This window comes from Teleopsis dalmanni, chromosome 2, assembly GCF_002237135.1.
Source record: "Teleopsis dalmanni isolate 2A chromosome 2, ASM223713v2, whole genome shotgun sequence".
Lineage (NCBI taxonomy): Eukaryota > Metazoa > Arthropoda > Insecta > Diptera > Diopsidae > Teleopsis > Teleopsis dalmanni.
The window spans coordinates 132786275-132803258 of record NC_051847.1 but is presented as its reverse complement, the minus strand read 5'-3'; the positions used below and the strand labels follow the sequence as shown (position 1 = coordinate 132803258).

The window sequence follows — 16984 nt, the reverse complement described above, 5'->3', positions numbered from 1 at the left end:
ATGTTCGCACATTTTTCTGGAGTTTTGTTAATTTGCTGTGTAAGTTTTATTAACAAATGCACCAGCTATAGAATAATTGAATTAATAAATCATATTTTTTTTTTAATTGTTAAATTTCAATACCATTCTGTTTGTAGAGGCATTATTTGTTACATGAGTTATATATTCTTTGTTATGTATAAAATCTAATCTAGGAACGTAATACTGAGAAAGTTTTGCTAATGTTACTCCACGAGTCATACGGGCGAGATTTTATGTATTTTTATATTATATGTTTTTAGTGCACTTAGGTAGCATTTTGTTTAGTTTTCCATTAAAAAAACATTGTTATTGTTGTTACTGTTGTCACTTTGAAGCTCGGATATTTGAATGTATGTAGTTGAGCATTGATTGAATGAGTGAGTAAAGTGAAGAGGGTTACTTTGTAATTCGGTGTTATATTTTTATTACATGTCCTTTAGTAATTATATACTTATGTCAATAAAGTTAGACATTTTTTGATGCTTATCCTAAATTACTTGTTTCGAATACTATTCCAGTATTAATTTTGTGATTTAACCATCACAAAATGCTTCTTTAGATTTTGTAAGACTACTGGAATGCATAGTATATACTTCTTCTTAGCTGCAATCGTCTCAATGGTCATTACTTACTTACCGTCTGTACTCTTTTAAAAATGCTTGTTTTTGTAAATTTTTAATTACATTTTATTTGTGCAACAAAATCTAAGTTTACAATGAAATGAAAATTTCCTAAAAGGAAGCAACAATTAATAAAATTGTTGACAAACAAGTTTTTCGCGTTTGCCTTTTAGCTGGCAACATTAGCATTACAACGATGGCAGCAGTAGCAGCAATAGCAGCAATTGCTGGAGCAACAGCATCAGCAATCGACTGGTGTCGCTTGTATCTGCTGCCGGCATCAGTGGTCTGCCTCACTGTCGTGTAAAATTAACGTGATTAGACGTTTGCATCATTAAGACGATAACCCATCATCATTTGGTTTGGTTATGCATGCTGAAGTACTCGTATCTAAATACTCTTGCATGTGCTATAATATCCACTATCGCTTTCGATTTACAGTAGACTTGGACTTGCATATGCAATGCATTAGTTGCGCGCTAAACAGTAATTAAGATTAATTTTTACGCGTTTTAAGATTTTTATATTTCTCATTTACAGACTTCGTTTTTATCGAGTCATAAACGTATTGCCTTATCTTTTTGTAGTGATATATTTGCGCATTTGCAAAGATATTGTCAGATGCTCTCGAAGTTTATACAGTTTTTTTTACAAATTGTAATATACTATGTAATCTATTTTGATGATATTTTTAGTAGGTATCTAAAATTGGTAGCTGATATGTTGAAGTACAAAAACGTGTTATTTGAAGGCTTCAGCCCATTTGCGGTTTGTTGCTTGATATTATAGTTAGCATTGTTTTTATAATTAATTTAGAGCTTTTTATTAAATTTGAGAAAGATTGAACCTGCCTCACTCTTACCAGTTATAACTGGATTGAATTTAATATTGTGGATGAAAAAATCAATTATATAGTATAATTTTTAATGTGAAATTAATCAGCAGACTGGTAGAAGTACAATAAATATTTTATCTCCATTGTTTAGTTGTCTGGAATGTTAATTTTAGTGTATTTAAGTTATGGTTTATAATTAGTAAAGATTAAGTTATTTGACAATAACTGTTGGTATTATTTTAATACAACATTTGATTGCATTTGCATGTACTTAATGTTCTTACAACACATAATGGTATTTTTCGACTTTCAAACGAGAACATTTTCAAAACTTAAAAGTAATCTGTAAAATATTTATATTTATTTATATTTTATTTTATATGAAAGCAAAGTTATTACCTTAAATCACTAATAGATAAACGGGGAACTTTATGCAGTCTCCTAATTTAATGCAAATTTGAGGAGAGTGTGAAGTACTGCGAGCAAAAGCTCTAATTTACTAATTTCTAGTAGTATAGGATAATGTTATATTTGTAGATGAGGTTATTTTGATAAATTAAAAAACTCGAAGTAAACGTTAATAGTTATTATTTATTCATTTTGTAAATAAAACACACAAATTTAAATTTTATTGCAAATTTCTTTGCAATACACATATGCCAACGCTTAACCCAATCTTCCATACATTTTCCGTAGGCCCGTGAAGGTATGGCTTTTAGTTCCTTCAGCGAATTCTCTTTTAATTCATGGATTCAGATTTCCTTTCCTCGAAGGCAAGTTTTTCGATTAAAAGACCCAAGCCTTTTTGTAGGATACTTACTTATCAGACAAGATCGGCGCTTAGAAATAGAAAATATATATTTAAAAGATCTAAAAGATCTTTTAAAAGAAATTTTTCATTTAAAAGATCTAAGCTTTTCTGTGGAGTACTCATTTATCTGACCATATCAGCGCTTAGAATTATAAAATATGTATATAAACTATTTGTATAGTCATGTTAAAGATTTGGACCAATCCAAATAATTTTGTAAACAAGTCTGAAATTATTTATTAAGTAATTTCTTTACTAGGATGATTTGTATTAACTGCTATATTTCGAAACAGTTTTAATATGTGTCAAAGTTAGATAGGGACTATCACTAGAGACACGAAATAAGTGCCATATTATCCTCTCTAATAATAATTATACTAAAGATTAAATGAATGAGTTTATAAAATATCAAATAATTAGATGAAAACTAAATACTAAATTACGAAAACTTCTAACATTGTTTACATGAATAATTTATCATAATTCAATCAAGCTCTTGTTACAGTGTATCATACAAGTGATCAGAGACTTGAAACTGCACTATAACTACAGATTAATAGTACAAATAGTACTATACAGTTTTTATGTCACTTCGAAAGCATTGTTAGCTGAAAATTATATATAGGAATATATTAACTTCATATATCTATCAGATTTAGTAACTGGGTTAATAAAAAAAAAATAATTTACATAAAAATTAAATTGCATATTTTCAACATCAATTGTATGTTGCTCCTAATAGATAATATAATAAGGTTTAAACTTCTTACACAATTTTTACCAAGATATATTTTAAAAACTGTTATAATCTATCATAATTATTTTTAATATTCTTTGAATCATTTCAAATCATTTCAGTTTTGCTATAAGAGTTTAATACTAATGTTTTTTCATGACTGTAAAATGTTAGTTCTTATTTCGAAAACTATTAATTATACTTGCATGCAATTTAAAACAAATGGTACAGAAAATTCAACAATGATAACAGGTTACAAAATTATTGTCTCATTACTTCAATACTTTCAAAGATATTGCGGTTTTCAGAGCGTTGTACAGGTAACAATAGACAATATTTGAGTTCAATAACCTGTATCTTATGCAAGTATGTATATCAATCTTACAACTTTAGATATAAATACAATAAAACTGAAAACCTCAAAACTAATTATATATGTGCAATCGTAATTTCAGATAAACAGTAACTTAGATATTGAAATTGAGTTCGTTTTCAGTATAATTGCTTGAACCGATATTAATTGTATTAAAATCGATTACCTACTTTTACGCTAATTTTATTTGATAATTAATTCGTACAAAACTATATAATTAAATTTAAAGAAATTTATTCATTCTTAGTTTATACATAGTTATGAAATATGATCTACGAATTGTTAATAATTTTAATAAAATTTCAAATAAAATAAAATTAAATTAAATAGATCCCGTATTTATTTAATACGATTTATCAGCGAGGAAATGAAAATTTACGTAGTTATTTCCTAATGTATCTCTATCTGTTCTTCATTATTTTATCTATATCTGTTTAACTTCAATAAAAAATTTTTGTTTTCGTTATTTCATTGTTAGAAAAAATCATTAGCCATAAAGGCTTTGGCTTTACTAACCTTAAAAATTTCCACATTCTCTCATCAATACTATACATAACATATAATAAGACTACATAAGTACTTATTATTTGCAAACAAAAGTGTCAATCTTATATTAAAATAAAATAATAGATAAAATATAATGTTGCAATGACAATTCGAAAGTACATAGATGAACTTGTAGATATATTCTTAAGGTAGAAAATCCAATTTACTCAAGATAATATCGAAGTAGTTTTCACGACCTAAAAATAGCTCAAGAATTTAAAAATAAACTTAATGTTTAATAAGAACAGTATAAAATGAGACAACTGCATAAAATATCTTAACCCAAATTTTACAAGGAAAGTTGACATAAATGTGTCAAGACACTCTAGTTTTTACTAGAGTAACTCATCTAATCAGTTTATAATCCTAACCTGTAGACGATGAAGAGATTAAAATGAGCATGGTATATTAGCTCAGTAGATACCATATACTAAGAGGTAATGAAGCTTATCTCATAACACTGATTAGTAACTTAACTATTTATGTTCACTCACACTAGGGAGTAAAGGTACTGTTTGATACAAATTCGAATCAATCAATTATTCAATGAATCAGTTATTTAATATATACGAGTATATTTGTATATTTTTATTACTACTAACTCGAATCGAATCAATATATATTTATATATATTTGAAGTCCAAATATTATATATGAACAATTAAACCATAAGTATTTTCAAAGACCACTGATAAACATTGAGCGATATCCGAAACAGCATTACGATCAGCCCAAAAATTTTCTTGAACCACTACGAGTCACTTTTTTATTCAAAAATACATATATTTTCGTTTATACCAAAAATATATAAAACAACATTTTTAAATATAAATTTTATTACTATTTCAGTCGCGTCCTTCCAGAATATATACATTGTAATAACAAATAAATTGATAAATATTCATAGATTGATTGTAGGGTATGTGATATTGAACAAATAAATTTTTATATCAAAATATTTAAAAGCTTCATAAATTGTTAAGTAAGAGTCTACATAATATATTTAATTTTGTCTAATATATTTATAATACATCAAATTCTAATATAATATAATACATTTAATATAAGTATATTACTGAGATCTTCCGGTATCTAAAAAACATTGAATTGTTTTAATTAATAGAACAATATTACAGTATGAAAAATTAAGAGATTTGCTTATAATATAATATATAAACATGTTAAATTAATATATAACATAAAATAAAATAATACAACAACAGTTACACAAGCAACACACTTTGTATTTATTGTATCTGTATCTGTGAATACTGTTGCTAATAGTTTTTTAGCTCTAGTATTTAATTCAGCTAACACCATATAATCTTAGTATTTATATGGAATAATTTGATTAATATTATTTTCACGTTTAATCCATAATATTTAGGAAATTTTAAACTATGCTTACATAATATATAATAATTATTACTTTAATATATTTTTTAATGTTTGGAGGTCATAACTAGTTTAGAACTAGTTAGCAGTTAAAATACCTCACGATTTTAAGAGAAGAAACCTTTAATTATAGAATAAATAATATTTTTAATAACAATTATTAAAAATTATTTCCACATCTCTATTATATTACAGGAATCCCAATTGGTGGAGAAGGCGTACAACACTCGAACGATGCTTGACATTACTGAGTATTTTTGCTTTCATAGCAGTGATCGCGTTGGTGATTGGATTAGTGTCAGTGATACTATCAAAACAGATTGCCGAAGGTAAGTGCCTTTTAAGTATATTTAAATCTCATAACTTGCTCATTAATCCTATAATATCGTGATGTAATAAATTACGTAAATACAAATCTACTAAAGTTTTTATCTATGAAAATGTTCAAAATAATACTTTTATTCAAAACTATAGAAAGATAATCATATATTTATTTTAAAAACATTATTTTGAAAGTTCTATGTTCTTATACTTATTACTTGTAATTCAAACATTGAAGCTATCACCCGTTTGAAATCAAATCAAAATCAAGTATAACATGCACTCAACTTCTAGGTTTCTAATGTAATTTTTTAATATGTGTTAAAAACAAAAAGAAAACAGAAACATAGAAAACATACTCATAACAATGTTAATTTTATTTTGGTAGATATTTCTATCAATCAACAAAACTCAATTTTAAAAACCTCAATTATGAAGTAAACATTTTGCTTCATTCATTCATGCAATCAGTACTCAACATAACCTTTATGTATACATTAAAATAAATAATCAGCCAAACTGCCAGCTAATTGTACTAAAAAACAAATTAAAAATATTTTAAAAATTCCGATACCATTTATTAAAGTGATTAAATTAGATATTGAAAATTTATTATAGAAGTGCCATATGGATATGTTTTCGCTTTACTGAAATATAAATGAAAAGAAAAACAATCCAATACTAAAATGGTTTTAATTTTTAATTCATAATACGTATGCAGTTAGTGCTTAAGTTATTGAAATAAACAACAATCACAGTGCCAACTTACAATCCATAAAAAGTAACAACTTAACATTTTCAATTAAGAGGGCTAGCTAACTGCAAAAAGAAAACGAGAATAGGTTACATATTGTTAATACCTACAATAATTAATTACAGAATAAAACCCTTTAGCTGACGTAACGTATAGAGTTTTAGAGTTAGTGCACAAATTAAATGTAAACGTAGTAACAATAAACAAAAAACAAAAGTAATGCCGAAAAATCGTCTTTTTTCCAAAATTTTAATTATACTTCGAATTTAGTAATATGATGTCTAATTAACATATAACTAACGAGCTTTTGGTCTGAAGGCTTTAGTAGCCATGATCTTTAGTTAGGATATTGTTTGAAAAATAAGTCCTAACTGTTAAATTAATAAATATTACCAAAAACAAAAAATTGCTCAGTAAAACTAAGCAGAAAACCCAAATATTTGAATATAAAAGAATAGACGAAAATAAAAAAAAGTTCCAACTACTTTGAGGAACACAAAATTAAAATCGCTTTATAACTGCACTAAAAATATAATATTAAAAAAATTTTTTTCAATCAATAAAGTGAATTGATATTAATTGAGTATGGTTGATGTATGAGATATGTATAGTCAACTATATAATAACTACCTTAAAAGCTGAGAAATAAATCATATGAAAGGTAATATAAAGAGAGATACTGTATCCACATTAATTGGAAGGATAAAATAAACATATTATTAAATATTCATTTTTATGTCTTTAATTCGCATTCTACATTACTCACTGAAATTTTCAATTACTTACTTAGTTTAAATTTAAAAAACAAAAATTGATTTTATTATTTGTTAGAACTTAAAACACCTGCCAATTCAGCTGAAGCCCTACACGGCGATAGCAGCCGATCTAAACAAAATGAGGTACAAACTGGCATAACTAAGGATGATAATTTGGGTTCAAAAAAACAAAACATATGCCTGACGACTGAGTGCATACATACCGCTTCAGCGGTTCTAAGTAAAATGAAACCGGAACTAGAACCTTGCGATGATTTCTATCAATTTGCGTGTGGTACATATATTGAAGAGGAAAATATACCAGATGACAAAGTCTCTGTAAACACATTCTCGACAATTTCCGATAAACTTCAAGAACAATTAAAAGATATCATAACAGAAGAACGTCCAGAGTCAGATCCAAAACATTTCCGTTTACCTAATGCGCTTTATAAAGCCTGTATGAATAAGAGTAAGTTTTATAAAAAAAATTTAATAACATTGAATTTATTTTTATTAAATGAATGTATTTTTTGCAGCACTGATTGAAAAGTTAGGACCAGAACCAATTACTAAGATCGCTGACTCTTTAGGTGGTTGGCCACTACTTAAAGGTGATGCGTGGGATCCTGAAAATACATGGACTTGGCAAGAGACTGTAAAAAAATTCCGTAGACTAGGTTTTAGTATGGATTATGTTGTAGATTTTTCAATAAGTGTGGATTTAAAAAATAGCACAAAACGAATTATTGATGTATGTATTATAAGCATTTTAATCTATTTTTGATATATCACTTTCACATATTGCAGCTTGATCAATCTTCAATTGGTTTAAGTCGGGAATATTTGGTTAAAGGCTTTAATGAAACATTAGTCTCAGCTTATTATGATTACATGGTCGACATTTCTGTATTGTTTGGAGCTGATAAAGAAACAGCTAAGAAGGAATTACTGGAGTCATTACAATTCGAAATGGATTTAGCTAACGTAAGTAGACATAAATAAAATTGTAAAAACAGTCCTTTTTAAATTAGTGCTGAATTAGTGCTATGAGGAAAATTGTTGTTCTGAATGTAGAACTGAAATATATATAAGATGCCTGTCTTTTGTTTAAATTCTATATTTTAAAGAGTGTTAAAGTGAAAGTGAAATTTGTTGTTATCCTGCTGACTTTATTATTTTTATTCTTCTCTATTACCTTTGAAGTCCATTCGTTTGGAAGCTATATAACTTTTGTCATTCCACATGTTCTGCGTCGTACATTATTTTACAAATGTTTTTTAAGTCCTCTCAGATGTGGTGTGATTCCATTTGTATGAGTTTGGCATCTGTAGTATATACCTAATACAGTGTCATTTCCTTTATTGACTTAGATTTTTGCTTTTTATACGATTACCTATATTATTCTTTAATTGAGATCTGTCATGGCCACCATAACTTAACATTCCCCTTATTTCTTTATTATTATGACTTATATATGCAAATGTGTAATTTGGTCTGTTTCTATATTTAATATTTGTATAGTTGTACTAAAACCATATTGAAGTTGAAAATACTTGACTTTTTTTAATATTTAGCTCAGTAGTGTTCTCGATAAATTATCATAATATATCAATCAGTCTAAGTTCATACATTTCAATATCGCCATTCTAAACTAACCTATTCGCTTTACTAACAACAGTACTGTAGTAGTTCTACTTCTTATAACTCCCGAGAGCCTAAGAATCCCGTAGGGTATTTGTTTAGAAGTTTATTTGAACAACTAAATGTCGTATAATATTGTTTTTATATATAATATTTTTTTGTGATCAAAACTTTACTTTTTTCGGTTTCTCATACGACACTTTATATTTTAAATTGTTGTAAGGAGATTCGAGTTTCATTTGACAAATTTGTGACATAAAAAATCCGAGATTCTCCGATCCCTGATTGAGCAAAATCCATCATGATGATGAAAGCAGTGAAATAGTTTTGTTATTCTTTTTTGTCTTTTTGAAAGCTTTTAAGCAATGTGTATTTTTGAAAAATTGACAAGGCTTACTAAATAAAATTTTTATGTTAGTAAACGAGAAGATATTTCCTGTTGCTTAGTCTTAATTTCCACATTTATATCTACTAGACTTACTCTTTTTACGACATTTTCTACCTATAGTTTTGGAGAATAAAGGAGTCTATTCAAATTTATATAGCTATTCTTTGTTTCCTTTTTTGCCGATGTATTTATAAATGTATAACTAGAAATTGAAGCGCTTTACCGCCTTCAATTTTAATGCCGTGGTACATAGATCTTTTACAATATATAAATGTCCAACGCCAATCACAAAATCGGCAACGAAAACAGTTTTTTTTTTTCAAAGTTCATCTTCTAATACTATACTGAATCATAATTTATTTGAAAAGTTGAATTATTATTACATTTTTATTACATCTCTGAGCATATGTACATTTGTTCATATAATATGATTTGTGTTCTATATGGAAATATGGATATATGGATCTGCGCATTCAGACTGTCTCTATTTAAATGTGTATGTTCTTTAAATATACACATTATATGTGTGGATAACGACACATTTTTCTGGATTGAAAGCCGATTAAATGGTCCAATTTGAAAATTTTAGTTGACATTAATTTTGTTTGGAATTGAATATCTATATACAAAATATATTATCTGTATAACAGTTTTCGATAAGAATTTTTCATATAAATATGTCTTATGATTTTGTATTCGAACTTGATTAAGAATTTATTTGAGAATGATATTTGAAAGGTTCTAACTGTGAAAATACATTTATACTTTAATATAAATTTGCAGATTTCATGGCCCAACGAAAAGCGTCGCAATTCGAATGATCTTTATAATTTACGCACCATCAAGCAAATACAAGAAGCCTACCCTTATGTGCAATGGTTGGATTACATTAATGCATTGTTACCTGATGGTCTTACCGTCGAAGAAGATGAATCGATCAACTTAACTGTACCAAGTTTCTTCGATGATTTAGCCGATTTATTAGCGAAAACTCCTAAACGAGTGATTGCCAACTACATGTTTTGGCGTATACATGCTTTCTCTATAGCTTTCCTTTCCGAGGAGTTCCGTAAACGTCAATTGCAATACGCTACCGCACTATCCGGGCGCCAAGAGCAGGAAGCACGTTGGAAGGAGTGCGTGGATATATCAAGTGGCAGGTAAGTGTTACTTAAGTGCGACGTTGTTAATCGATTGGTAATCAATGAATTGATCACTTGATTTATCGATAAGGTAATCAATTATGTGGGTTGGTCAGTTAAGTATGTGTGTACACAGAAACACACATGCAAGTGTAAATAAGTGTTACTGGTAGTGGAGATGCTAAGCCCGAATTTTTGTGTTCCAAATTGAAATTTTGAAAATCTTTAAAAATTGAATGACATTTACATTTCCAACACTGGAAATCAATATTACAAAACACAACAGTTTTAGGACTTAAGCATTTGAATAGCAAAGTTTTTCAAGTTTATATGGTTCTTATATAAGAAAATTTAACAATTTGTTTAAATTTTATGCAATTTAATTTTTTTAATTTGGAAAATCACAACAAAAAGTGTTAATTTTTGTCAAAGACTTTGAAGAAAATTTGATGTGTGATTTATTTTTTATATTTTTTTGCATCTATTTTTTATTTTTGTTTTTAGCAGCGAGAATGATGAAGCCGAAGATGGAACAGGGTATTTAATACAAAATAATTTTATATGTTTTTTCTCTAAAAACACGATTTATGTCAGTGTTTGCACAATTTAGTATGTTATTGGCATAAAATCACAGTGCTAAATATGGTTTTTGAATTAAAATATGTAAATTTTTTTAAATTTGGTTAGTTAAGCAGAGCTATTGACAGCTTTAGGCTTAAGCGTGTTTGCAAGCTTATATTTTTTATTTATGTATTCTTATATATATAAATGGGCTTCACCAGTTCACGAGTCTCATGGTTGCAATTATTGGGCAGTTACAGAAAGTATTATTTAAATTTTATTATATGACGGTGTTTCTTAAATTTATGTCAAAATGAAATGTTTTTAAAGCAAAAGTAATAAGTGTGTGAAAACAAAATAAAGTTAATTTTAACATTTTAATAAATAAATAAAATATAAATAATAGAAAATAAAATAATATAAAAATAACTGCATGAAATTTAAAAATAACATTTATGTGTAAATATGTCTTATAAAATTAATTTTTATTATTTTCCATTTTCTTTATAACGATTATAATATATGTATTATAATCAATTCATAACGGCTGATAAATAATTTCAGAAGTCGTAAATACATATAAAGAGTAACTTTGCTAAGTAGACTTATGAATCGGTTTATTACCATGAATCTGGAATTTCAATGAGATAAAATCATTAGTTAATATCATTATATATATAGTGATATACTCACTACATAAATATAGTCTGATATAGTCTGATTTATTTTCATATTTTTTTTTTTGAATTTTTTAGGCAGTTTTGAATTTAATGGAAAATATTGTTGAAAATTAAAATTAAACAACTTTTGAAAAAATTCAAAAGTCGCGTTATCATATTTATGTTTTATATAACGCAATATAATATTTAATATTAAATAGAGTATCATATAACTAAAAGTTTCGCATTATTTACACACAAATAAATAAAAAATAAATATAATAATTATATTAATAATTTAAAATAATGATAGTACTGCTCCACATAATTAAAAATTGTTTTTAATAAAATACTTATTTAAAATGTATATAATGAAAAGAAAAATAAAAGTTTCTGGTGCCTCCTCTATTTTGCAATAAGTTTAAGAAACATTGAATATTTATTTGTAAACTTTATTAGTAAACTTTATTTATAATCAAAATTTTAATAGAAATGATTTTATGATTTCACAAATATTTATTTTCTACTTTTCTTGAATTTATGTTTTATTACAGACGCACGTAATTAAATTATTTGTAATTTTTTTAAATATTATTATTTATGCTTTATGTGTTAACAAGCTTCACAAATTATTAATGATTACTCTTGCAAATTGTTTTTGTAACTGCAAAAATTCTATAACAGTTCATAGATATTATTTTCATAATAATTTAATTAAATTTAAAATATTCTGATTAATTTTACCATCACTGGTATTAAAACCGGTTAACCGGTTAACGGTTAACTTACTAACTTAAAAATTTAATAAATATTATCATCCCTGGTCTTGGAGCTGTTAACCATATAATACTAACAGCTTTAAGTGCAATGCAGCTAATTTAAAGGCTTCTATTAATATAAACAATAAGAGGGTTTATTTTAATTAAGTTTATCATTTTGGTGCAAAACTTATACATATGTTGTGGGCAGCATTAAAAAATATTTATGAAATAGGAAAGAATATATGGAGATTTGTTTAGAAACATCAAATAATTGAACCACTTCATTACATGTACAATTTAAAAATTTGTTTTAAATATAATCGAAATGTTCATAGTTTTGTAAAATTTATCGTGAAAAGCGATTTATCGTGAAATTAGAAAAAATAATATATATAATGACTTAAGCTAATAGCTACTGTCTGGATTTCCTTTTGTAGGGTATTGAAAATATATATCTTATGGCTTATGTGATATTGTTAACCGACGTAAAAAAACATATGTATATTATTTGAATTAAATTTTATTACCCTGGACTGTATTCATAAAAATAGTTTTTTTAGTATAATTATTTCTAAAATATCTTAATAACTTGTAATATAAAGTTTATAATATAAAGCTTACTTTACTTTATCGAAGTAAGCAAATGTTTTCTCGAATCGGTATAGATATGTGTTTTAAATTACATTTTTGCTAATTTTCCATAAAGTTGATGTTGATCATTAAGTTGATCATTAAGTCGAGATGGAACCACAACCTACTTACCTAACATTTACTCAAACTTGCCAATATACGCGATTGGTAGCGCTCGAATGGAGTAAGAGTTGATCTCTTACTAAAAATTTAATAAAGAAAACTTAAAATTTTTCTATCCGCAAATGCCATGAAAACTTGAGCTACCTTAGTTCTAAGTGAAGTTTTATAAGCATAACACTTTAATATTTGCGTTAAAACATTTAAAATATCTCAATATTTTTATTACTATCCTACTGATTTTATGATATCCATCTTCAACAATAATGCGATATTAAGTAAAGCATTATTGTCTTTGAATAAACTATATTATTTAGTTACTAATGAAACCAGCAATTATATTTGCACTTACCAGATTCAACATTTTAGCAGGTTGTCATATGTTTATGGTTGTCAATTGAATTGGATCTACATATATAGTTTAAAAAGACTTAATTCTTCTAGTTTAAATAAAAGTCTGATTACCAAATGTTCAATCAACTCATCATTTGTTGATTTTTTCTCTCTTACATGCGTTCTACATTACTTACATGTGTTAATTTTCCATGTGTACTGTTTTTTCAATGACAACTTCTTCCGCTGTTCTGGTGTTTCATTAACTGTTATTTGATAACTGTTCATTAGTTTGTTCATGACTTTTTATCCTTATGTTTTCCTTATATTTCTCATTAGAGTACTTTTTCTAAAACGTCTTTCACTGAATGTTTCTTTTAATCCCATTTTGTTGAAAGCAATATTATTAAATAAAAACCACAATTATAAAAATTAATTTTATTAAATAAAATTTTATGATTTTAGTTTTTAATCCTTTTCTTTTAATTCTTTCAATTATTATAACTTGGATTTTTGTACTCTGTAGAATTAAATAATATTTCATAATTTTAGTTTTTAATTTTTTCTTTTAATCCTTTAAATTATTTTAACTTAGAACTCTCTTACAATTTATGGATCGTTTCAACGTTTTTCAACGATTATCCAAAACACCTTACAATTATTTATTTGTGATTTTCTTGCATTCTATATTACATTCTCTATTTTAATTGACATAATTGTTGATTGCTCTATGATATTATAGTACTTGTTTTTTTTTCTTTTAAAAACTAATATTTAGAACTTTCCAAACTGTTTCCAATATTATTGAAAATACTTTTTGATTTAATTTGTTAAAAAACAATTATGAAAAGTTCTATTTGAGTTACTAGAAGAACTGGTTGTTATTATTGCAAGCCAGTTATAATTATTATTAGTTCTCATGAATTCTAGTTGATTTGACAAAACAGATAAATTCCAACGGGAAGTACGCGCGGTCCTTGGTGCCTTAGGACCCAGAAACGTACATTCGAACGTTCCTTGTTACTAACAAGCTTATATTTATATGTAAATAATTAGTTTTAAACTATGTAGGATCCTTAGATTAATTTGTTGATCGATCAGTTTAAAAATAATAAGAAAAAAGAAAATAACGATATTAAGGAATTGACTTAAATAAAAATTCTTTTGATTGGTGTTTCAAGATCTTTTTAAAAAATTCATATATCACGTCTAAAATTTTTTTACACATATCCATTAAAGATAAAATCCATAATATAGCAAGGTTATATCAACATTACACAAAAGTTCATAAACATTATGGTATGAAAAAATATAAATCTCAGTGTATCGCACGATTGTCAACACATTAAATCAATGGTTTCACAATATTTCACCACGTTGCTTCAAGCACATTTTGTCGTTGTTGTTGTTTTTTTTTTATTGCTCAACATTTAAAACATTTTAAACATTTTAAAACAATTAATTAAACGTAAATGCATTTTTAATCCATTTAATATTTATGATTATTTTATTTTATGTAATTTCATTTATTCGCTCGTTAAATTCATTTACTCGTTAAATTTGAACTCACCACACTCAACTCCACCGTTACACTCACAGCTTAGCGATTTCGGTGGGTTCGCTTTATGTGCGCAAACATTTCAAACAGGATTCAAAGGCCATTGCTCTTGAAATGGTTGATAATATACGCGGAATTTTCAACAATCTACTTGAGCAAGTTGACTGGATGGATAATATGACTAAGAAAGAAGCTAAAAAGAAGTTGCACTCAATGGCTACACATATTGGTTATCCGGATGAAATGTTAGATGAAGAAAAACTTTCTAAATATTATGAAAAATTAGATATTGATCCAAATAAGTATTTTGAATCATTCCTTAAAATGAATGTATTCGGTACTGATTATTCCTTCAATAAACTGCGTTTGCCAGTTAATAAAACTGATTGGGTACGTCATGCTAGACCTGCTATTGTGAACGCATTTTATTCCTCAATTGAAAACAGCATACGTAAGTGTAATAGTATTAATTCTATTATTATTTTTAAATTATTTCATTTTTATTTTCACAACAGAATTCCCTGCCGGTATCTTGCAAGGTCACTTCTTCAATGCACACAGACCTAAATACATGAATTATGGTGCCATTGGTTATGTTATTGGACACGAAATTACACATGGTTTTGATGATCAAGGACGTCAATTCGATGTTGATGGCAATTTGGTCGACTGGTGGCAACCTGATACACAAAAAGCTTATTTAGACAAAGCTAGATGTATTATCGAACAATATGGCAACTATACTGAACATATAACAGGCTTAAATGTAAGTTAACTATATACATAAATAAATGTTGTGTTAAATAAACGCTCAATAAGGCCTAGAATTTTCAATTTTGACGTGATATTAAACAATATTTCACTTTACAGCTGAATGGCATTAATACACAAGGTGAAAACATTGCAGATAATGGAGGTGTTAAGGAATCGTACATTGCTTATAGACAATGGGCAGAGAAGAATGGTCCGGAACCATTATTACCAGGATTAGATTACACACCAGAACAAATGTTTTGGATATCAGCTGGTCAAACCTGGTGCGCGAAATACCGTAAAGGTGGGTTCTTTTGCGAAAAATTACTGTTTATATTTAGTTATGTATTTCTTAACAAATCGTGTTTCCTGGCCTTAAATACTATAAAGTTGTTTAAAAAATTAAATATTTTTTAGTAAAATAAAAAATTTTCCATCCAATCATTCCTGACTATCGGAAAACGGTCAAGCGATCTAGGTAATGGGATATATAATGTAGTTATTGTAAGAAACTCAATTTATACAAACACTATGGTATTATAGTTTTCTATTGGAAAACTATAGCTTTCTTTTGAGAATGATACGTATGAGTTAAATTGTTAATAAGTCAAGCTCCAGATTTGGTTTTGTTAGATCTATTACGTATCTCTGAACGATATTTAGTCATTTCCCTTCTTTCAGTTCTTAGTCGTAAGAGATATCGCAAGCAATTACAACGCAGATGAGCTAAAGTCTGGTTATATACAGATTAGGTGAACAAATCGAGCACAACCCTAGTATCATGCAAACAATTTCTGATATCATTCTGTATAGAATAGAGTAAGGCACAATAAAAAAGTTCAACAATAAGTGCGAATATGTAGTGTTCGCGGTTTGTATACCCAGTAAGGATAGTCCAATAATTGATTAGCTGATGGTTTAGAGTTCCTTATATCTGCTTTGTTATTGACCAACATATGTGTAAGATATTTTAAATAGGCTAGGAATTTATTTTTAAGTCATTCGTTAATTGTGGACTTCTTAAAGACCATTTTATGCTTTCTTCAATGTAGAAGACTCTTTAGGAGCGCGTGACACATATGGTTTTAGTTGAAATGTGGACTCTGAAATCTAAAAGACTAAAGTTTGGTCTCAAAAAAATAATATTTATAAAATACTTGGTGGCTGAGTTTCAGGAATATCGAACATTCTTTAAATTTGAAAAAATTGCTTCTACAAAGTTAACTAAGTGGTTTATAACTAGATCCTAACTGTATCTAATATCTCTA

The 16984-nt window shown here is 27.0% G+C and overlaps 2 protein-coding genes across 6 annotated transcripts in view; both read left to right on the top strand.

The window, feature by feature from the left end:
* The window catches only part of LOC119675015 (DNA cross-link repair 1A protein-like), a 367032-nt gene that overhangs the window by 146914 nt on the left and 203134 nt on the right, over positions 1-16984 (top strand). The window lies entirely within an intron of this gene.
* LOC119675013 (neprilysin-2-like) overlaps positions 1-16984 on the top strand; it is a 66463-nt gene that overhangs the window by 49018 nt on the left and 461 nt on the right. For 3 of the 5 annotated variants that reach the window (XM_038086177.1, XM_038086181.1, XM_038086180.1), the window contains exons 2-10: positions 5533-5666; positions 7244-7639; positions 7707-7921; positions 7978-8154; positions 9983-10359; positions 10846-10878; positions 15005-15414; positions 15479-15729; positions 15834-16020. In XM_038086177.1, the coding sequence (XP_037942105.1) occupies positions 5533-5666; positions 7244-7639; positions 7707-7921; positions 7978-8154; positions 9983-10359; positions 10846-10878; positions 15005-15414; positions 15479-15729; positions 15834-16020 (2180 nt within the window). Of the gene's footprint in view, positions 1-5532; positions 5667-7243; positions 7640-7706; positions 7922-7977; positions 8155-9982; positions 10360-10845; positions 10879-12115; positions 12122-15004; positions 15415-15478; positions 15730-15833; positions 16021-16984 lie in introns of all 5 variants that reach the window. The other 2 variants (XM_038086178.1, XM_038086179.1) reach the window with 2 other exon arrangements.